The 24366-nt window shown below is 41.6% G+C and overlaps 1 protein-coding gene across 4 annotated transcripts in view; it reads right to left on the minus strand.

Annotated features, from left to right (window-relative positions):
* The window catches only part of sik3 (SIK family kinase 3), a 344954-nt gene that overhangs the window by 16593 nt on the left and 303995 nt on the right, over positions 1-24366 (minus strand). For all 4 annotated transcript variants that reach the window (XM_073030105.1, XM_073030106.1, XM_073030104.1 and 1 more), the window contains 5 exons: positions 24108-24233; positions 21420-21520; positions 17843-17958; positions 15037-15403; positions 11128-12029 (listed from right to left, as the gene is read on the minus strand). In XM_073030105.1, the coding sequence (XP_072886206.1) occupies positions 11128-12029; positions 15037-15403; positions 17843-17958; positions 21420-21520; positions 24108-24233 (1612 nt within the window). The remainder of the gene's footprint in view (positions 1-11127; positions 12030-15036; positions 15404-17842; positions 17959-21419; positions 21521-24107; positions 24234-24366) is intronic.

A 24366-nucleotide genomic window follows, 5' to 3' on the forward strand; every position in this document is an offset into this window, starting at 1 on the left:
TGAACATATCATTTCCTAATCACTTGAACTGTACACAAAAACAAAGGAACATGAGGAGGAGGAGGCCACCTGGCTTCAAGTCTCCTGCTTTTCAATATGATCATGGCTGATCTACACTCAGACTTAATATCTACACTGTGTGACAACACCCATCTCCCCATCCTCCCTACAGACAGCCCTCAAGCCCAATCTTTCAAAATCTATCTACCTCCACTTTAATACTTCTAATAAGCTAGCCTCCACAACTCCCTGGACAGAGAACTCCAGAGATTCAGCACCCTCCAACATACTTCAGTTGTAATTGACTGGCCCCTTATATTGGAACTATGTCCCCTTGTTTGAGATTCTCCCGCAAATGAAAACATCCTAACATCTAATCTGGCATACCCCCTTAGGACCTTATTTGTTTCAATAAGATCACCCTTCGTTCTCCTAAACTCCAAAGAATTCAGACCCAACCTCTTTAGCCTCTCGACAGATCATTCTTCTCAACTGGCCAAGTGAATCTCTTTTGGACTGCCAAAGCTATATAACTATATCCCTAAAAGTACACAATTATTTTCCTTCTAGGGTAAAGAGACCAGGACTAGGCACAGTATTCCTGGTGTGACCTCAGCAAAACCCTGTGCAACAAACACCCTCATTGCAGTAAAGGCCAACATAGGCTACTTGCTCTCTTAACTACGTGACGTATTTATCTGTTAACATGATTCATGCATAAGAAGAACTAAACCTCTCTGTACTTTACAGGCCAGGCAGCATGTATGGAAAAGAGTAAACAGTCGACGTTTCAGGCCAAGACCTTTCATCAGGACTGGAAAAAAAAGATGAGAAGTTAGAGCAAGGTGGGGAGAGGAGAGGAAGTAGTACAAGGTGGTAGGTGATAGGTGAAACTGGGAGAGTGGAAAGGGTGAAGTAAAGAGCTGGGAAGTTGATAGGTGAAAGAGGTAAAGGGCTGGAGAAGGAGAATCTGATAGGAGATGTCTGATAGATCATGGAAGAAAGGGAAGGGGGAAGAGCACCAGAAGGAGGTGATAGGCAGGTAAGGAGATAAGGTGAGAGAGGGAAACAGGAATGGGAATGGTGGGGGCAGTTAACCAGAAGTTCAAAAAATCGATGCTTATGCCATCAGTTTGGAGGCTACCTAGACAGAACATAAGGTGTTGTTTCTCCAACCTGAGTGTGGTCTCATCGCGGCAGGAAAGGAGGCATGGACAGACATGTCGGAATGGGAATGGGAAGTAAAATGGTGGCCACCAACTTCAATTTTACTTCCCATTCCCATATGCCAGTCCATGGCCTCCTCTATTGCACCTTCTTGCTCTAACCTCATATCTTTTTCAGTCCTAACAAAGGGTCTCAGCCCAAAATGTCGGCTGTTTATTCTTTTCTACACATGCTGCCTGGCCTGCTGATTTCCTCCAGTATTTTGTGTGTTCCTTGGATTTCCAGCATTTGCAGATTTTCTTGTTTTTGTGCCTCTCTGTACTTTGCAGTCATTTTCTACTGAGATGCCAATGTCTTTTAATTCCACTTACCTTATACATGACCTTATACATTCTTGCAGTAATCTCCATTTGCCAAGTTTTCGCCCATTCAGTCTATCTACATCCCACAGCCAAGTCACAGTCCTCATCACAATATGCCTTTCCAATTATTTTCGTATCATGAGCAAATACACTAATGTTAATCATGTTATTAGCAGCAAAGCTCTCAGTATTGCAGGAATTAATGAAGTTTTATTAGAAGAGGCATGCTTTTAATATCAGTGACTAACAGAAAGATAAATGACAAATGTTAAGGACCAATAACTAGTCACAACCTATTGAATCAAAGCCATGCAATAGTAATTAACAGTTGTTTAAATGCCAGACTTCTTTTACTGGGGCCTGAAGTATTGGGTCTGCACCAATTATCAATGCAAGCCTAAGTGAGAAAATACATTCAAATTGTAAAGTGAATAAAATTCTGCTTTTGGGAGCTAACATAAAATACAATCCACCCTTCTAAAGCTGAAACATTCTTATCAAAAGCTAAAAATGATGTACGATACATCAGTAGTTGACATTTCTGGCTTGAAATACTGCTGAATTAACGACATTAGATGCAGTAATTGTGTTTTTGATTACAAAAAACAATTACATACACAGAACATAGAAATTTACAGCACATTGTGGCCAAAAGGCCTGTAATGTTGTGCCAACCATGTAACCTACTCTACAGACTGCCTAGAATTTCCCTAGCGCATAGCCCTCTATTTATCTAAGCTCCATGTACCGATCTAAGAGGCTCTTAAAAGGAACTATCGTATCCGCTTCCACCACTGCCGCTGGCAGTGCATTCCACGCACACACCACTCTCTGTGTGAAAAACACCCCTAACATCCCCTCTGAGTCAGAGTGGGACAGCTTTGGCTCAACAGGCTTCGGCATGAACAGGCAGAGATGAGGGTAGGTTCCAGTAAGTTGGTGTTGTTGTTTTCTCATTTGATTTCTTTTTTAACGAGTCAGTTTAGAGAGAATGCCAGGCAGGATGTTGGAATGCTCCTCTTGCAGGATGTGGGAAGTCAGGAAGACCTCCGGTGTCCCTGACAACGACACCTGCAAGAAGTGCATCCAGCTGCAGCTCCTAACAAACCGCGTTAGGAACTGGAGCAGGCTCTGGATGACCTCCGGATCATTTAGGAGAATGAGAAGTTTATAGATAGTAGTTTCAGGGAAGTAGCTACGCCAAAGGAGCAGGGCACAGGTAATTGGGTTACCGTCAGGTGAGGGAAGGGGAAAGGGCAGGCAGAGCAGGGTTCCCGTGGCCATTCCCCTCAACAACAAGCATACCGATTTGGATACTGTTGGGGGGGGGGGGGGGGGGGAATGTCTTACCTGGGACAAGCTGTGGCATCCGGATCTCTGGCACTGAGTCTGGTTCTACAGTGCAGAAGGGAGGATGGAAGAAGAGGAGAGCGGTAGTGATAGGGGACTCGATAGTTAGAGGTACAGACAGGAGGTTCTGTGGTCGTGACAGAGACTCCCAAATGGTTTGTTGCCTCCTGGGTGCCAGGGTCAGGGATGTCTCTGAGCACGTGCACAGCATTCTGAAGTGGGAGGGTGAGCAGCCAGATGTCATGGTACACATCGGTATCAATGACGTAGGAAGAAAGAGTGAGAAGGTCCTGAAGAGTGAGTATAGAGAACTTGGTAGGAAGTTAAAAAGCAGGACCTCGAGGGTAGTAATCTCAGGATTGCTACCTGTGCCACGTGCCAGTGAGGGTAAGTGTAGGATGCTCTGGAGGATGAACACATGGCTGAGGAACTGGCGTAGGGGGCAGGGTTTCAGATTTTTGGATCATTGGGACCTCTTCTGGGGCAGGTGAGACCTGTACAAGAGAGATGGGTTACACCTGAAGTACAGGGGGACCAATATCCTTGCAGGGAGGTTTGCTAGTGCTATTGGGGAAGTTTGCAGGGGGATGGGAACCAGACTGCCAGAGTAGATAGTGGAGCGGGGATGAAAATAAATGATGTTAAAAGTTCATGCAAAGTCAGAAATAGAAGGGTTATGTGTGATGGTAATAATCTTCTGAGGTGTGTCTATTTCAATGCGAGGAGTATTGTGGGGAAGGCAGACGAGCTGAGGGCATGGATTGACACATGGAATTATGACATTATAGCCATTAGTGAAACTTGGCTACAGGAGGGGCAGGACTGACAGCTTAATGTTCCAGGGTTCTGATGTTTCAGACGTGATAGGGGCAGAGGGATGAAGGGTGGGGGGTGGCATTGCTAGTCAGGGAAAATGTTACAGCAGTGCTCAGACAGGACAGATTAGAGGGCTTGTCTACCGAGGCCATACGGGTGGAGCTGAGAAACAGGAAAGATATGACCACATTAATGGTGTTGTATTATAGACCACCCAATAGTCAGCAAGAATTGGAGGAGCATATCTGCAGAGAGATAGCAGACAACTGCAGGAGACATAAAGTTGTGATAGTAGGGGAGATTAATTTTCCATGTATTGATTGGGACTCCCATACTGTTAAAGGTCTAGATGGGTTAGAGTTTGCAAAATGTGTTCAGGAAAGTTTTCTAAATCAATATATAGAGGTACCAACTAAAGATCATAGTACCATATCAAGGTACCATATTAGATCTCCTATTAGGAAACGAGTTAGGACAGGTGACGGAACTGTGCGTAGGGGACCTCTTTGGGTCCAGCGATCATAACGCCAGTAGTTTCAACTTGGTCATGGATAAAGGCAGATCTGGTCCTCGGGTTGAGGTACTAAACTGGAAAAAGGCCAAATTTGAAGAAATGAGAAAGGATCTAAAAAGTGTGGATTGGGACAGGTTGTTCTCTGGCAAGGATGTGATTGGTAAGTGGGAGGCCTTCAAAGGGGAAATTTTGAGAGAGCAGAGTTTGTATGTTCCTGTCAGGATTAAAGGCAAAGTGAATAAGAATAAGGAACCTTGGTTCTCTAGGGATATTGGAACTCTGATAAAGAAGAAGAGAAAGATGTATGACATGTTTAGGAAACAGGAAGCAAATAAGGTACTTGAGGAGTATAAAAAGTGCAAGAAAATACTTAAGAAAGAAATCAGGAGGGCTAAAAGACATGAGGTTGCTTTGGCAGTCAAGGTGAAGGATAATCCAAAGAGCTTCTACAGGTATATTAAGAGCAAAAGGATAATAAGGGATAAAATTGGTCCTCTTGAAGATCAGAGTGGTCGGCTATGTATGGAACCAGAAGAAATGGGGGAGATCTTAAATGGGATTTTTGAATCTGTATTTACTAAGGAAACTGGCAAGGAGTCAATGGAAATGAGGCAAACAAGTAGTGAGGTCATGGGACCTATACAGATTAAACAGGAGGAGGTGCTTGCTGTCTTGAGGCAAATCAGAGTAGATAAATCCCCAGGACCTGACAGAGTATTCCCTCGGACCTTGAAGGAGACTAGTGTTGAAATTGCAGGGGCCCTGGCAGATATATTTAAAATGTCGGTATCCACAGGTGAGGTGCCCAAGGATTGGAGGGTTACCTACTACCCTAATGCGGTAGTAGGTAAATTATTGGAAGGAGTACTAAGAGATACAAGTATTTGGATAGACAGGGACTTATTAGGGAAAGTCAACATGGCTTTGTGCGTAGTAAGTCATGTTTAACCAATCTATTAGTGTTTTTCGAGGAGGTTACCAGGAAAATGGATGAAGGGAAGGCAGTGGATGTTGTCAAATGGACTTCAGTAAGGCCTTTGACAAGGTCCCACATGGGAGGTTAGTTAGGAAGATTCAGTCGCTAGGTATACATGGTGAGGTAGCAAAATGGATTAGACATTGGCTCAATGGGAGAAGCCAGAGAGTGGTAGTGGAGGATTGCTTCTCTGAGTGGAGGCCTGTGACTAGTGGTGTGCCACAGGGTCCATTGTTATTTGTAATCTATATTAATGATCTGGATGATAATGTGGTAAATTGGATCAGCAAATTTGCTGATGATACAAAGATTGGCGGTGTAGTGGACGGTGAGGAAGGTTTTCAAAGCTTGCGGGGGGATTTGGACCAGCTGGAAAAATGGGCTGAAAAATGGCAGATGGAGTTTAATGCAGACAAGTGTGAGGTATTGCACTTCGGAAGGACAAACCAAGGTAGAACATACAAGGTAAATGGTGGGACACTGAGGAGTGCAGTAGAACAGAGGGATACAAAATTCCCTAAAAGTGGTGTCACAGGTAGATAGGGTCATAAATCACAGTACTGAGTATAAGAGTTGGAATGTTATGGTGAGGTTGTATAAGACATTGGTGAGGCTGAATTTGGAGTATTGTATGCAGTTTGGTCACCTAATTACAGGAAGGATATTAATAAGGTTGAAAGAGTGCAGAGAAGGTTTACAAGGATGCTGCTGAGACTTGAGAAACTGAGTTACAGAGAAAGGTTGAATAGGTTAGGACTTCATTCCCTGGAGCGTAGAAGAATGAGGGGAGATTTGATAGAGGTGTATAAAATTATGATGGGTATAGATAGAGTGAATGCAAGCAGGCTTTTTCTACTGAGGCTAGGGGAGAAAAAAAACCAGAGCACATGGATTAAGGGTGAAAAGGGAAAAGTTTAAAGGGAACATTAAGGGAAGCTTCTTCACACAGAGAGTAGTGGGAGTGTGGAATGAGCTGCCAGTTGAAGTGGTGAATGCAGGCTCACTTTTAACATTTAAGAAAAATTTGGACAGGTACATGGATGAGAGGGGTATGGAGGGATATGGTCTAGGTGCAGATCAGTGGGACTCGGCAGAAAAATGGTTCAGCACAGCCAAGAAGGGCCAAAAGGCCTGTTTCTGTGCTGTAATGTTCTATGGTTCCATCTATCTATCTAGAGTGTGATAAGAGTGCTGCTCTGGGTAACAAACCAGAACTTGCTTTTCTTTTTTCAGTGCAGCATGGAATTTTTCCTGTTTCCATATTTCAAGATGACAGAGAAGGGGGAAACCACTTTGGCCCATTGAGTTTGTTCCTGGGCAGACAGCAACCCCATTAACTTGCTATTTTTTCCTGTAACTTATTCTCCCCGTATTCTCATCAACATGCCCTGATTCTACCACTCACTAACAGAGTAGAAACAATCTACAGTCCCTAAATAACCTACCAACCCACACACATTTTAAATGTGGAAACAACTAGATTCAAGATTCAACTTTATTTATCAATATTCAAGTTTATTTATAAGACTATAAGACCATAAGAAATAAGTGTGGAATTAAGTCCTTCAGCTCATTGAATCTGCTCTGCCATTCAATCATGACTGATTTATTATCTCTCTTAATCCCATTCTCCTGCCTTCTTCCCGTAACATTTGACACCCTAACCAAGAAACTACCAACCTCTGCTTTAAATATACTCAATGACTTGGCCTCCACAGCTGTACATCGCAATAAATTCCACTGATTCACCACCCTCTAGCTGAAGAAATTCTTCCTCAGCTCTGTCCTCAGTATTGTGTGCAGTTTTGGTCTCCAAATTTGAGGAAGGACATTCTTGCTATTGAGGGAGTGCAGCGTAGGTTCACAAGGTTAATTCCCAGAATGGCGGGACTGTCATATGTTGAACGATTGGAGCGACTGGGCTTGTATACACTGGAATTTAGAAGGATGAGAGGGGATCTGATTGAAACATATAAGGTTATTATGGGATTGGACACACTGAAGGCAGGAAGCATGTTCCCGCTGATGGGTGAGTCCAGAACTAGAGGCCACAGTTTAAGAATAAGGGGTAGGCCATTTAGAACAGAGATGCGGAAAAACTTTTTCACCCAGAGAGTGGTGGATATGTGGAATGCTCTGTCCCAGAAGGCAGTGGAGGCCAAGTCTCTGGATGCATTCAAGAGAGCATTAGATAGAGCTCTTATAGATAGCGGGGTCAAGGGATATGGGGAGAGGGCAGGAACGGGGTACTGATTGTGTATGATCAGCCATGATCACAGTGAATGGCGGTGCTGGCTAGAAGGGCTGAATGGCCTACTTCTGCACCTATTGTCTATTGTTCTAAATAGGTGTCCCTCTATTCTGAGATTGAGCCCTCTGATCCTAGACTCACGGCACATCCGTTCCACATCCACTCTATCTAGCACTTTCAATATTCAATGGGATCCCAATTCTTCTAAATGTCAGCAAGTACAGGCCCAGAGCCATCAAGCACTCTTCATACATTAACCCTTTCATTCCTGGGATCATTCTCGGGATCATTCTCAGGATCATTCTCGTGATCATCCTCTGGACCCTCTCCAATGCCAGTGCAGTTTCTTAGAAAAGTGGCACAAAAATGTTCGTAAGTCTGACCAATGCTTTATAAAGCCTCCAGGATCACATCTTTGCTTATATTCTAGTCCTCTTGAAATGAATGCTAAGATTGCATTTGCCTTCTTTACCATCCACTGAACCTGCAAGTTACACGAGGATTCCCAAATCCCTTTGCACCTCTGATTTTTGAATTTTCTCTCCATTTAGAAAATAGCCTAGGGTCTTTATTCCTTCTACCAAACTGCATGACAATACACTATATTCCACCTACCACTTCTTTGCCCATTCTCCCAATCTAAGTTCTTCTGCAGACACCTTGCTTCTTCAACACGACATGTCCCTCCACCTAATCTTTGTTATCATCTGCAAATTTGGCCACGAAGCCGTTGATTCTATCATCCAAATTGTTGACACATAATGTGAAAAGAAACGGTCCCAATACCGACCCCTACAGAACACCACTTGCCATTGGCAGCCAACAGAATAGGCCCCCTTTATTCCAACACTTTGCCTGTTGCCAATCAGCCAATCTTCTATCCATGCTAGTATCTTTCCTGTAATATCATTGGTTCTTATCTTGTTAAGCAGCCTCTTGCGGAACTTTGTCAAAAGCCTTCTCAAAATCCAAGTGAACAATATCCACTGACTCTCTTTTGTCCATCCTGCCTGTTATATCCTCAGGATTTTGTCTGGGTTGCTTTGGATTTCCAGCACCTACAGAATTTCTTGTTTATGATTTGTTTTTCTTTGTCTATACTGCCTGTTATTTCACATCAGATCCCAACAGATTTGTCAGGCAAGATTTCCCCTTAAAGAAGCCATGCTGGCATTGGCCTACTTTATCATGCATCTGCAAGTATCACAAAGCTTCATCCTTAATAATGAACTTCATCTTCCCAACCACTAAAGTCAGACTTACTGGCCTATAATTTCCTTTCTTGTGCCTGCCTCCCTTCTTAAATAGTGGAGTGACATTTGCAATTTTCCAGTCCTCTAGAACCATTCCAGAATCTAGTGATTCTTAAAGATCATTGCTAAGGTCTTCACAATTTCTTCAGCAACCTCTTTCAGAATCCTCGCATGTAGTTCATCTGGTCTAGGTGACTTATCTACCTCCAGACCTTTCAGTTTCCCAAACACCTTCTCCTGAGTAATAGCAACTGCAATCACTTCTGCCCTCGACACTCTCAAATTTATGGCATATAGCTAGTGTCTTCCATGGTGAAGACTGATGCAAAATACTTATTAAGCTCGTCCACCATTTCTTTGGCCCCCATTACTACCTCTCCAGCGTCATTTTCCAGCAGCTCAATATCCATGCTCATCTCTCTTTTACTCTTTATATATCTGAAAGAAACTTTTTGTATACTCTTTGAAATTATTTGCAAGCTTACCTTCATATTTCATCTTTTCTCTCTGTGTTTTTTTTAGTTGCCTTCTGTTGGTTTTTTAAAAAAACTTCCAATCCTCTAACTTCCCACTAATTATTGTTCTATTATAGGCCCCCTCTTTTGATTTTGTGCTGTCTTTGACTTCCCTTATCAGCTACACCTGCCTCATCCTCCCTTTAGAATACTTCATCTTTGGAATGTATCTACCCGTTTCTCTCTGTGCCTTGTGGTGCATTAGGCAGCAACCTTTCCAACTCTTTAGCATTTGTCTGTTTTTTTTGAGGCCGAGTTTCTAGCTCGATGCTCAACCCAGCATGGATGGAAAACATGCAAGGAGCCAGCCAGCCAGATTCGAACCCGAGACCACTCGCTTCGAATTCTGGTGCGGATGCTACTACACCACTGGCTGGTTATGCATCTACCCTGCACCTTCCAAATTGCTCCCAGAAACTCCAGCTATTGCTGTTCTTCTGTCATCGCTGATAGTGCCCCCTTCCAATCAACTCTGCCAGCTTCTCTCTCAGGCCTTTGTAATTCCCTTTACTCCACTGTAATACTAATACATCTGACATTATCTTCTCCCTCTCAAATTGCAGGGTGATTTCTCTCATTATATGATCATTTTTTTCTACGGGTTCCTTTACCATGAGTTCCTTAATCAAACACTCAATCCAGAATTGCGTCTCCCATAGTGGGCTCAGCCACAAGCTATTCCAAAAAGCCATTTCATAGGCATTCTACAAATTCTCTCCGGGTATAGCACCAGCCTGATTTTCCCAATCAACCTGCATATTGAAATTCCCCCATGACTACTGTAACATTGCCCTTGTTACATGCCTTTTCTATCTCCCATTGTAATTTGCATCCCACATCCTGGCTACTGTTCAGCGGCCTGTATGTAACTCCCATCAGGGTCTTTAGAACACATCTTCTTTGGGATGTATTTGTGCTGCACCTTCCAAATTGCTCCCAGAAACTCTATCCATTGCTGTTCCACCATCATCCCTGCTAGTGTTTCCTTCCAATCAGTTTTGGCCAGCTCCTCTCTTGTGCCTCTGTAATTTCCTTTACTCCACTGTAGTACTGAAACATCTGAGTTTAGCTTCTCCTTCTCAAATTGCAGACAGAATCCTGTCACTAGTACCCTTTATCTCTCCAAATCAATTCCAGTTCATTGCACAACACACAATCCAGAATAGCTGATCTCCCTTTGTAGGCATTCTACAAAATCCCCCCCTCTTGGGATCCAGCACCAACCCAATTTTCCCAATCTCCCTGCCCCTTGAAATCCCCCATGACTATCGTAACATTAGCCTTTCGACATGCACTTTCTAGTCCCCATTGTAATTTCTAGCCTACATTCTGGCTACTGTTCTGAGACCTATATGTAACTCTCATCAGGATCTTTTTACCCTTACAGTTCCTTAACTCTACCAAGAATGAATCTACATCTTCCGATCCTATGTCACTTCTTTCTAAGGATTTGATTTCATTTTTTACCAACAAGGAAAATATGGATACTCACAAGTCAGAATAGTGGTTACACAGGGAAGGTTCAAAGTGGGAGGATGGACTAGGCAAAAAACAATTACAGTTACAGCCTCCTAAACGGAAAGCTAACATCCCGCATGTCAGTAGCATGCAATTTGTCAGACACCAGTCCCATCACTGGTGAAGTTTTTCCAGTATTAAATTTTGGTAAAGCAAATAAAAAATAAATCTGCTGAATAAAGAATCATGCTAGGCTTCTTTTTTAACTAACTAGTACTGTAAGTGCTACCGAAACATCAATGTCATTTTAAGTGATTAAGTGACTGAGTATTATTCAGGACCAGACTATACAAAAATCATTTAAGGTGAGATACCAGGTAAGTTTTCTTTCTGTAATGATCAGGTGTTAAGGAATGGTATGAAAAGGCATCCCATTATTGATAAATGCTACTTTTCATCACTTACCTCTGCTTGGCACTTTGCCTGTTGCAAAGCCAGGGACTGCCTGATGACTGTACGGCTGTGAAACACCCATTTTGTGCACATGATTTATATTTGCAAGTAGTGTCTCTGCAGCCCCACACCTAATAATATTGAGCAGCTCTGGATTCTCTTGACAGCATTTGGTGGATGTGTCAGTTGAGTCAGTATTGTCTGGATACCCCTCCCTGTTCCCCTCATTCACACAGTCCTCTTCCATACTCTCCGAATGCATCAGCGGGGGGTGATGTACAAAACTGTGGCCTTGGGATGACGAAGGGGGCTGTGGAATATGATCTTGGCCTCTGACCTGCAGTAGATGATGCTGATGATATGGTTCTGTACTATGATAAGGCATATTTAATGTTTGTCGCTCTGATAAAGTCTGTTGGTGCCCGCATAAGTTGGCAGTCATGTTTCCAGCATCCCCCACCCCTTGGTTTATGTGTCTCAGCAAGTCATATTCTTGCTGATGTTGCTGCCGCTGGTGACGTTTTAAAAAATGTGGCATTTCAGCAGGAGGTAAGCGCAGGTCCTGTTGGCCTGTCAACGAGTGCCTGGGTGAAAGCAGTCCCTGAATCATATGGCCATACTGCTGACAAACTTGCTGGTGTCTTGTGTAGTCAGGTGGCGTTGGAGAAAGCAAAGCCTGATGTAGTGATGAAGCTGTGAAATCTTGTTGATGCTCATGCTGCATTACGGCTTTACCAGCTATGGTTTGGTTATAGTTTGAAAGTGAGTCCATCTGTGAAACTTTCATGCCTTGGGAAAACATTGCTGCTGCTGGACTGAAGTTGTTAGTTAAAAATCGAAGCTGCTCCTGGAAAAGGTGAGGGTGCAAGTGCGACTGATCGTAGCTCAAAGGAGAAAATCGACTAATAGGGCGACTGAAAACAAATAGAGATCAGTGTTAAAAGTTTATGATAGTTATGAATTAAACTGACAGTCACATATAAGCTAGTTCAGAGGAGTGTCAGGACATTAGTGAGCAAGTTGGATTTTTTATTTCATAATGTAAACCGAGAAGTTATATTTATAGAATTCTACTGTAGATCTTGCAAGATAGCATTTGAAACCTTGACCTAGGTTTTGGGTCTGAATATATATATATCAGTGAACTTCCATATTAGAGATTTGAAAAATGCTCAAAGACAGACTGAACTAGCATCTGCAGTTCACTTATTGACACAGTATTATCACAGCTATTAACCATTACAGTAACAGGGCAGTTTGGTAAGCGGGAGAAGGAAATAGCTTTGCTCCTATAAGTAGGGGCTGCCCTGTGTTCTGTGCATTAGACCTGTAACTGGATTATTCCCCAGGGAGGCAGTCTGATTAGCAGCACACACAGAAAGCAAGAGGAATTCAGCAGATCAGGCAGCATCTAGGGAGAGAAATGAACAATCAATGTTTCAGGCTAAGACCAATTATCAGGACTGGAAAGAAAGAAGTGAGATAGACAGTATACAAGGTGGGAAAAGTGGTAGTACAAGAGCTAGCAGGTGAATGGTAAATACAGATAAGAAGGATGTAAGTGACAAAGGGCTGAAGAAGATGAAATCTGATAGGACAGTGGAACATGGAATAAAGGGAAGGAGGTGAGAAAGGGAAAAGATGGGAGGATTGAGAAGGTGGGGAAAGAGAGGGCAGAGAGAGATGGTTAGCGGAAGTTAGAAGAATGCCATCAGGCTGGAGACTACTGAAGTGGAATATATAATTTACATCCAGTGTCAACTTAACTGTAGAGGAGGCTGTAGACAGACATGTTGGGATAGAAATGGGAAGTAAAATTAAAATGACCAGCTACTGGAAGATTATGGCTGCTACAGCGGGCAGAACAAAGGTATTCAACAAAGCGATTCTCCAATCTGCGTCAAGTCTCACTGCTATAGAGAATGCCACACAGGGAGCACTGGATGCAATAAATGACACCAGTGGATTCAAAAGCAAAGGACCGCCTCAACTGGAGGGACTGTTTAGGGCCCTGAATGGCAGTGTGGGAGGTGAACACTTAGTGTGCTGTGGGGATTAGTGCCTAGAGAAAGATCGGCAGGTGAGGAACAAGCTGACCAGGAAGTCTTGGAGAGACCAATCGCTGTGCAAAATAAAGAGGGAAGGGGAGGGGATGAATTGGTGTTGGGAACCAATCTGAGATAGCAGAAGATGCAGGGAATTGTATGTTGGATTGTAGGGTCATAGGTGAGGACTAGGGGAACTCTATCCCTGTTATTTCTGGTGGTGGGGGGGTATGAAGTGAGGGCAGGTGTCTGTAAAGTAGAAGCTATATGAGTGAAGGCTGCATTGACAACAGTGGGGGAGAAACCCTGTTTAGCAGGTTTGGCATTCTATTGGTTGGGCAGCACTCCCAACTACTACAGCAGAATACTACTACGGGAAACAAACCTGCAGCAACTAATGTATGAGTTACACATTGGCAGTGAAGAATTTGACAGGAGGATTCAAAGGAAATCGAATGAAACAGCTTATGCCCAGCAAGACAGAGGTTAGAGAATCTGATCTCAAATAGGATTTTGAACCAATATTATTAACTAAACTTGGGAAAGTCAGAGGAAGTACTATTGCCTTTCCTTGCAAATGTGCATTGTAAAGTAATTTACATTATTCCCTAAGCATCTTCCTTTAACTATTGGAAAGCTAAATGGAATGCTCACAAACACATTAAAACATTTATAGGTCAGGCCATTTCTTTTGGAACATGTCTTTTCCTACTTCTGTTGTATTCAGAAGTAGGGAGTTTTAAAAATTTGGGGTTGGGCTTGAGAACTGTACACCTTCAACTCAAACCTCTATCTCTGGACTCTTCTCTATTCCTAGATTCTCCATGATATTGGTTCTCCTTTAGTTCTGGCCTCTTTATTAATTACTCCAACACTCAAGGCCATTTCTTCAGCTGCTAGTGTCTTAAGCAGCCAGCCTAAGTTTAGTGTTTTTTTCCTCCAATTAAGATAATTCTTCTAACCCACCTCTATTATTTCCTGCCCTGAAATCTTTTTTACAATTTGGTCAAATTTATTAACACTCCCGTGAAGCATCTTAGTATGTATTACCATTTTACAGGTGACGTACAAATATGTGGTTTTTGTAGTAGCTTCCTTTCTGAACTTTAAAGCTTTAAAAACTACAATGTAATTTACAAAAGATGAAGTAATCCAGAACCAAGCCGAAATTTAGTACCACAAACATGAGAAAGTCTGCAGATGCTGGAAATCCAACGCAATGCACAAAATGCTGGGGGAACTCAGCAGGCTGGATAGCATTTATGGAAAAGAGGAAACAGTCGCAGTTTTGGGCCAAGGCCCCTCTTCAGGACGCATGTCAAAGGGTCTCGGCCAGAATTATCTGTTTCCTCTTTTCCATAGATGCTGCCTGGCCTACTGAGGTACCTCCAGCATTTTGTGCGTATTGCTAACATTTAGTACCATTTGTTTGGTTTGGCGCTGGAGTTCTTCATTTTTCTTCTGCTGTACACTGTTCTAAAATACCCAGAAACAATGTCATCCATTATTCATCTTAATTTCCCAATAAAATATCTTGATCTACACATTGCAGTAAAATCATAACTAAAACTATTTTTGAAGTCAAATTTTGCATGCTGTGTGAAGATTTCCATTTGAAGATAATTATATTAACCATATTAAAATGTAAATTAAAAATAAAATCTAAAATTAAGAATCAAAGCCTAATTTTTTAAAAAATCAACTTGTTATTTTAAATCAGTAATGCAGAAATAGTTCTAATGATTATTGACAACACACTGCTGACAGCAGAAACAATTCCTGCATAACTATGTAAGTTACTAGATTCCTTACTAACTTTTAATTTTAATCAGCTAAAGTATTAAAACTTAGCAATGTGATTCAAGTATACTCTTACCTGTTTACCTCTGCACTATCTGCACTCAGTTGCTTTGCCAAGGCCCTGTGTTGTCCAAGCCCAAGAGATGGCATGTGCAACCCTCTCTGCTGAAGGGGAATCTGATTCCCTGAACCGATGATTCCACGGGGACGTGTGGTATGCAGATTTTGCCCAGCACTTTGTAGCAAGTTGTTGCTGAGCATATCAGGTGGTTCCTGTACTTGAATTGTAACTGGCTGTGTTTGCGACTGCTGTGACAATCCAGGTTGTAAATTCATTCGAGGAAGATTAAGGTTTGGAGGAGGAGGGCTGTTACTGGGCTGCTGAAACAGAGCATGTTGGGAGGGTATGCCTTGAAATTGAGATGGGGAGGCAGCAGCACAACCTAAAAAATTAAAAATGTAAAAACATCCATTTCAGACAGTGAACTTCTACTGCAATGGTCCAGTCTACTCATTCCAGTGAAACATTTCCAGCAAGATCCCATGTTAGCCTGGGAACCTGGAAAGTTTCAAATACCGTAGATTCCGGATTTTAAGCCGCTACTTTTTTCCCACATTTTGAACAGCTTTGAACTCTGCGGCCTTTAATACGAAGCAGCTAATACATGATTTTTTTTCATGCCGCCAAAAACATTTTGCCTCGTAACAGTAGACCAATAAAATTGATGAGTAGTTCACAGAGGTCCAATGAAATTGTACGATAAATCAAGCGCACTTTCACAATTAAATTATTGTAAATCAGTCATTTGTACTCACCCTCATCAACATGGAAAACACTCGAAGAAAAGCATTGTGCTGCCTTTATGGCAGTTATTTAGTTTATAATATTTTCGCTTAGTAATTCATTTGTTAGTTAAAGTTAGAAGAGTTTTAACTATATTTGTTTTCTGTACTACATCGCGGGATGCTATGACGTCACACCCGGTTTCGCCGCGTCTTGTGGGAAAAATGCCGGTTTGCGATAAACGGGACGGCGGGGGGGAGCGGCGGAGCCAAAACGCTGCTTTTAAGTTAAAGGCAATCAATAACTTTTCCTGGTAGGCTGCAGTATATATATTTTTTACCAGTCGTTAGGAGATATTGGAATGTTGTTCAGTAAAAAAGTATACGCAACGTATATTTAAAAGTAGCCGCGTTACAGGCACGGTTCGAAAAAAAGCATTTGCAATATGTATTTGTTTATGTTACCATATGGATTTAATTAAAAGTTAAAAAATCCTCACGTGTAATATCTTTCTGTGTAAATATCTCATATTACAACGTGGGACACCTGCGGCCGAAAATCCGGTGCGGCCTGTACAAGTAAAAAATTGATTTAATTTCTAAAATTAGAGCCAGCGGCTTTTAATCAGGTGCGCTCTGTAGTCTGGAATCTACGGTAGCTTAATATTAATAGAAGGCCCAATTAACTCATTAATTCAACTGAACAGCTTTGGTCAGAAGCTCTAGACTGATTTTATACCCAAATAATGATTTAGCAACCATGGATTTTATTGCCAGAAGAAAATTCCTGTTTTAACTATGCAACAACACATAACCTGACAACGAGCATGAAGATGAAAAAAGTTAAACTGAGTATTTCACGTGAGAATGTACTATAGTTTTTAGTTGACCTTAGTTTATTTAGAATGGGAGCGTGCCATAAAACACAGCATATTTAAAAAAACTAGAAGTAGCTTAAATGAGTAATATTATAGGCTGCAGGAAAATACATTTCACTTGTTCAATCAGCCAAACATCTTGTATACATGGTGTCATGACCTCAGCCCCCTCCTTTGTGAGAATCGCAAAGAGAGAGAGAGAGAGAGAGAGAGCCTTACGGTTTGGAATGTGGGCTGGTCGCTCAGCAAGACAAAAGCCTTGGACATAGCCATTGTCTTGGGAGACACCTTTGTAGAATAAGGAACTGGCCTACGTGCAAATCCTCAGGGCAATGTGAGATGGGTGATGGGGGAAAGATTGCCTCGCCCCCACCCTGATTGACATCTACAACCCTGCCAGTCCAGATAAAAGGTGGGCTGCCGAGGCGGGGCCTCAGACGCACCAAGGAGACACACGAAGAAGACACGGTAGTGCTTCCCGTCGGAGCGGGAAGCCATTCTGAAGGAAGACACGTGCGTTAGATTCCGGATCGGGAGTCTGTGGCTGGACCCAAAAGGAAAAACCGCTTTAACTAACAGCAGGGATTTGCTTCGCAAGGACGACGGGCAAGTGTTCCTTTTCTCTCTCTCCAACACGTGAAATGCCAGCGGTTCCCGAAACGGGGAAGCCTGCAGACTTTGAGTGACTCTTATATTCCATTGGACTCAGTATCCCCTAGACAACGATAGAGCTTATTTTTGATTGATTATTACTTTACCTGTGCTTTGGATTGAGTTTTGACGATGTATATGATCTGAATGTTTTGTATTAACCATACGTTTGTGCCCCTTTATAAATAAAACGTTTGAAAATAGTATCAGCAGGCTTCAGCGGACCTCTCTATCTTTGCTGGTAAGTCACCCGGTTACTGGGGAACGTAACAATGGAGAATAATCACCATGTTCAAATTTACAAATAAAACTACAGACAAATCCATGTTCTGTTTGCTCATTACAAGATATGCAAAGTTGTTTGACTATATATGTATTAATATATTATCCAGAATGATAAAAACAGGCAGTTAATACCAGAATACTGTTAAGATTGAGATTATGATTAGATTCATCCTGCTTGAACATCAAAACAACATTAATCAGACATCAAGCAAAACAAGTTAGAGTACCAAAAGGTGTTTAGTCTGGATAACCTAGTCTCTATAAATGGCATTGGATGATACTTACTGCTGGACTGCATGATGGCTGTAGTGCCAGGTGGAGGACTGTTATTAGACTTGCTGAAGAGATGATTGTTGGGATGGTTTGGAGGGGGGCTTGACTGTTCATGTTGAATTCGTAACCTGTAGAAGGCAATTTTTTTAAGTTGTAATTTGATGGCAGATAAAAGAGGTTTCAATTAATGGACCTTCGTCATATAATTTCAAAATGTTACTTTATTTGAATTGTAGAGCTTCCCAGTGACTTTATTAAATAACAACTTCCTATAAATGTATCACACCCAAATTAAATGGGATTTTAAAGAGCCTATGCAATATATGTGCTTTGGCCATTAGCCAAATTTCATATAATAGGTGTTTTTTGAACAAGTAGCACTTGATGTGGTTGGAAGTAAGTTTATAAACATACAATTTAACAAATACTTCACATATTACAGTTCTAAAAGCACTAGCCATATCCCAATTAGTAAAGTTTGAAAGATACTGAAGAAGCATATTTATTAAAAGGACATTTAATTCAACATAAGACATGGGAGCAGAATTAGGCCATTTGGCCCATCAAGAACATGGCGCCTCTTTAAAGTCTGTTTAAAAATCTTATAGTGTATTCCAAATGTTCTACTTTCAAACTAATTCTATGTTAATAATAGCAATACCAACTTTTTATTATTTAAACATAAGTTTTCAGCAAATGGCAAGTCAAAAAATCAATACTACCTTATTACTGCATTGTTCCTCAAGTGATTTAACATGCAAGTTCATCCGCTCCAATTCATATGCAGCTTATTCACAATTACACACCAAAATATTTTTGAAAAATCATTACAGGTGTCCCTGTTTTTCGAACGTTCGCTTTACGACAACTCGCTGTTATGAAAGACCTACATTAGTTACCTGTTTTCACTAACAGAATGTGATTTCCCTGTTATGAAAAAAGGTGAGCGCGCGCCGAGCAGCCAAGTCCCTCCCCTGGAACTGCATTCTAGCCTGCATTGCTTATACACATCCCTGTGAGCATCTGTGCTTTATGTCGATTTATTTTGTGCATCCGTTAGCAAGATGAGTTCTAAGGTATCGGAAAAGCCTAAAAGAGTGCGTAGGGTTACACTTAGCGTAAAACTAGACATAATTAAGCGCTTCGATCGTGGTGAACAAAGTAAGGATATAATGAGTTTGGCTAAGGGCTTGTGGAAGTTGACAATGATGATGTTGAAGAGGTTTTGGCATCCCATGACCAAGAACTGAGAGATGAAGAGCTGATGCAATGCAACAGGAAAGGATAACAATTGAAGCCAAACGCAGTAGTGAACGGCCCGAAAGTGAAGGCGTCCAGGAACTGAACGGGAAGCAATTGCGTGAGATTTTCGCTGCGATTGACAACGCTGCAATGATTGCAGAAAAGTATGACTTTAATTTTGAAAGGGTACGTAGGTTGAGGGCATATTTGCAGGATGGTTTGAGTGCTTACAAAGACGTGTATTATAGAAAAATGCGCGAGGCTAAGCAGTCAAGCATACTGTCGTTTTTCAAACCCTCCACATCAGCCACAGCAGACGACAACACTCGACCTTTGACATCAAGGCAGGCAGACGTAGAAGAAGGTGACCTGCCTGTCCTGATGGAAACAGACAATGATGAGATGACACCCAAGTCTCCCACCACCCCAACCTCCAACGACTCAGCCTAACACACCATCATCAGTGTGCTCGCTTTCTTCTCGATTCCGGTAAGTGAAACTACACTGTACATACATTATTTCTTCTTTATATAGGCTGTGTATTTTTAGATAGATAGATAGATACTTTATTCATCCCCATGGGGAAATTCAACTTTTTTTTCCAATGTCCCATACACTTGTTGTAGCAAAACTAATTACATACAATACTTAACTCAGTAAAAAATATGATATGCATCTAAATCACTATCTCAAAAAGCATTAATAATAGCTTTTAAAAAGTTCTTAAGTCCTGGCGGTTGAATTGTAAAGCCTAATGGACTGGAAAGAGTGCTTCTGCCGGGAGCACTTGCGCCGTGTGCTTCTGCCGGGAGCGTTTGCGCAGTGTGTTTTTGCTGCAAGTGCTGCCGAGAGCGCTTTGCGCAGTGTGTTTTTGCCGCGAGTGCTGCCGATAGCGCTTTGCACAGTGTGTTTTTGCCGCGAGTGCTGCCGATAGCGCTTTGCACAGTGTGTTTTTGCCGCGAGTGCTGCCGATAGCGCTTTGCACAGTGTGTTTTTGCCGCGAGTGCTGCCGATAGCGCTTTGCGCAGTGTGTTTTTGCCGCGAGTGCTGCCGATAGCGCTTTGCGCAGTGTGTTTTGGCCGCGAGTGCTGCCGAGAGCGCTTTGCGCAGTGTGTTTTGGCCGCGAGTGCTGCCGAGAGCGCTTTGCGCAGTGTGTTTTGGCCGCGAGTGCTGCCGATAGCGCTTGCATGAGATTTTTGCTGCGGTGGACAGTGCTGCAATAATTGCAGAAAAGTATTCCTACATTATATAGGCTGTGTATTTATCAGATCATTCCTGCTTTTACTGTATGTTACTATTATTTTAGGTTTTATGTGTTATTTGGCATGATTTGGTAGGTTATTTTTTGGGTCTGCGAACGCACACAAATTTTTCCCATATAAATAAATGGTAATTGCTTCTTCACTTTACAACAATCCGGCTTACGAACCATTTCAAAGGAACGCTCTACCTTCGAATAGCAGGGGAAACTTGTATTCATTCAACAACAAAAACTTGCCAAAGCAATGTTCTGGATATTGGAAGAACTTCAAGCCCTTATGTGCAAATTAGATCTTTAAAGTTCATTTGAATTGTCTGAACAAACTTGAGAACCAAAGCCCAACGTCTGGGCTGCCAGCTACAACAGGACAGCCCTCTTTTAGAGTTACTATTGATTATGAGAGTCTGGCATGAGAATTAAACTCACAGTAAAAGGATCAGAAGTGCCAGTCAATTAGAATCACAATATTAATAAACTTATGAAAATACAGTGCTTACAAAATTAAAAAGTTCAACTTCAAGTTTAATTATCATTCAGCCATACTTGAATATAGCTAAATAAAACAGCACTCCTCTGGTGTCAAGATGCAATACATATTAACAACAGCACACAGCATTCTGCAAAATAGCACAAATAGTTAGAACTTCAGAAAAATTCACAAAGAAAAAAATATATAGTTCAAGTCCCTGAGTGCATGACTGTGCTGGTCTCACCAATGAACCAGTGAACTGGACTTGTAGTATTCTACATTACCAATGTCCAACAGGGTCTTGCAATCCCAATAAAAACGCCCAAGACAATTACTCACTCCATCTCGGAACAACTGTACACAAGTCCAGGCGACAACACAATGATATGCAATAAGTCCAGCTCCATAACTATTGAGCAACTCACTGATGGAATAAGTTCTACAGTACTTACCTCTCTGCAGATAAGCATCCAGCAGTGACTTCAATCATAAAAAAGACATACAAGACGACCAAATACACCTTTAATCGGACCCAGAGGATATTATTTTATAGTTATTATAAAAGACATTATTATATAATTACTCAAGCCAGGATAAAATGTGCTTGGATTGCTCACCTCTGAAGCTGGTGAGTAATTAATGCTGGCTGGTTTTCCACATGTTGTACCAATGAAGCTGTTGACAATGGAGGTGAAGGCTGTGCTGGGCGAATACATTCCTTTAGCGGCAAAGAAATGAATGATTGCGTTTGGCAGTAAAAATAAATTAGCAGTAATAAATGCACTGGTTGCCAGCTATGAATATAATAGTCACAATTTTTACTTTAATACTTTCCATGCAATTAAATCTATACTCTATAATTTTCCATAACCTGTACATCCTACCTCCCTTAGTTTGACACTCCTGAAAATCTAAAAAGGCCTTTTATACAGGCTGGACTATGTTTTTCTACCAATGAAACTAACAAAAAATTCTTGTAGCACAACTGAATCTTTCATCTTCTTAATCTCACAAATTATTGGTACCATTCAACAAGCTAAAATGTTAAGTGTTTCCATATATCCTTCTCTCTGAAGTCCTCTCTTTTCAACTGAAAAGGCAAAAGATTTTAATAACATTGAAAGAGTACGGAGAGAATTTACAAGGATGTTGTCAGGAAATGAGGACCTGAGTTATAAGGAAAGGTTGAATAGGTTAGGACTTTATTCCCTACAGTATTGAAGAATGAGAGGAGATTTGATAGAGGTATAGAAAATTATGAGGGGTACGGATCAGGTAAATACAAGCAGGCTTTTTCCACTGAAGTTGGATGAGACTAGAACTAGAAGTCATGGGTTAAGGGTGAAAGGCAAACATGAGAACTTCACTCAGAGGGTGGTGAGAATACCAAATGAAGTGGTGGATGCAGTTTCAATTTAACATTTAAGACAAGCTTGGATAAGTACACGGATGGTTCAGGTGCAAGTCAATAGGACTAGGCAGAATAATCATTTGGCATGGACTACATGGGCCAAAGGGCCTGTTTCATTGCTGAAGTGTTCTATGACTCTATGACAATCATTAAGTTCAATAGCATTCATAGAACAAAGGGCATGCCATATATAACCATATAACAATTACAGCACGGAAACAGGCCATCTTGGCCCTTCTAGTCCGTGCCGAACGCTCACCCTCACCTAGTCCCACTGGCCCGCACTCAGCCCATAACCCTCCATTCCTTTCCTGTCCATATACCTATCCAATTTTACTTTAAATGACAATACCAAACCTGCCTCTACCACTTCTACTGGAAGCTCGTTCCACACAGCTACCACTCTCTGAGTAAAGAAATTCCCTCTCGTGTTACCCTTAAACTTTTGCCCCCTCTCAACTCATGTCCTCTTGTTTGAATCTCCACTACTCTCAATGGAAAAAGCCTACCCACATCAACTCTATCAAGTCCCCCCTCAACCTTCTACGCTCCAAAGAATAAAGACCTAACTTGTTCAACCTTTCCCTGTAACTTAGGTGCTGAAACCCAGGTTAACATTCTAGTAAATCTTCTCCGTACTCTCTCTATTTTGTTGACATCTTTCCTATAATTCGGTGACCAGAACTGTACACAATACTCCAAATTTGGCCTCACCAATGCCTTGTACAATTCTAACATTACATCCCAACTCCTATACTCAATGCTCTGATTTATAAAGGCCAGCATGCCAAAAGCTTTCTTCACCACCCTATCCACATGAGATTCCACCTTCTGGGAACTATGCACCATTATTCCTAGATCACTCTGTTCTACTGCAGTCTTCAATGCCCTACCATTTATCATATATATCCTATTTGGATTATTCCTACCAAAATGCAGCACCTCACACTTATCAGCATTAAACTCCATCTGCCATCGTTCAGCCCACTCTTCTAACTGGCCTAAATCTCTCTGCAAGCTTTGAAAACCTACTTCATTATCCACAACGCCACCTACTTTAGTATCATCTGCATACTTACTAATTCAATTTACCACCCCATCATCCAGATCATTAACGTATATGACAAACAACATTGGACCCAGTACAGATCCCTGAGGCACAGCACTAGTCACCGGTCTCCAACCTGACAAACAGTTATCCACCACTACTCTCTGGCATCTCCCATCCAGCCATTGTTGAATCCATTTTACTACTTCAATATTAATACCTAATGATTGAACCTTCCGTGAGGAACCTAGTCAAAGGCCTTACTGAAGTCCATATACACAACATCCATTGCTTTACCCTCGTCAACTTCCCTTGTAACCGCTTCAAAAAATTCAATAAGATTTGTCAAATATGACCTTACATGCACAAATCCATGTTGACTGTTCCTAATCAGATCCTGTCTATCTAGATAATTATATATACCATCTCTAAGAATACTTTCCATTAATTTACCCACCACTGACGTTAAACTGACAGGCCTATAATTGCTAGGTTTACTCTTAGAACCCTTTTTAAACAATGGAACCACATGAGCAATACGCCAATCCTCCGGCACCATCCCCGTTTCTAATGATATTTGAAATATTTCTATCAGAGCCCCTGCTATTTCTACACCAACTTCCCTCAAGGTCCTAAGGAATATCCTGTCAGGACCCGGAGATTTATCCACTTTTATATTCCTTAAAAGCACCAGTACTTCCTCCTCTTTAATCGTCATAGTTTCCATAACTTCCCTACTTGTTTCCCTTACCTTACACAATTCAATATCCTTCTCCTTAGTGAATACCGAAATTGTTCAAAATCTCCCCCATCTCTTTCGGCTCCGCATTTTAAATCATTACCTACCTGAATCTGTTGGTGTCGAATTTGTTGTTGCTGTTCTTGTTGATAAAGAATGTGCTGTTGTTGCGTCTTCTCAAATATTTTTTCATCCATTGCATTTCCATATATCTTTTGCAAATGTTCACATTCCTAAAAATGAAAAGAGCTTAGAGGTGGTCCTTTGGAGACAAGATTTGAAATTTGAGCTTCTGAAATTTGTAGTAACCAATCCAAGCAAGATTAATCAAAAATAATTTTCTTATCAATCGAAGTACAAAAATTG

The sequence above is a fragment of the Hemitrygon akajei genome, chromosome 26 (assembly GCF_048418815.1).
Source record: "Hemitrygon akajei chromosome 26, sHemAka1.3, whole genome shotgun sequence".
NCBI classification, from domain to species: domain Eukaryota; kingdom Metazoa; phylum Chordata; class Chondrichthyes; order Myliobatiformes; family Dasyatidae; genus Hemitrygon; species Hemitrygon akajei.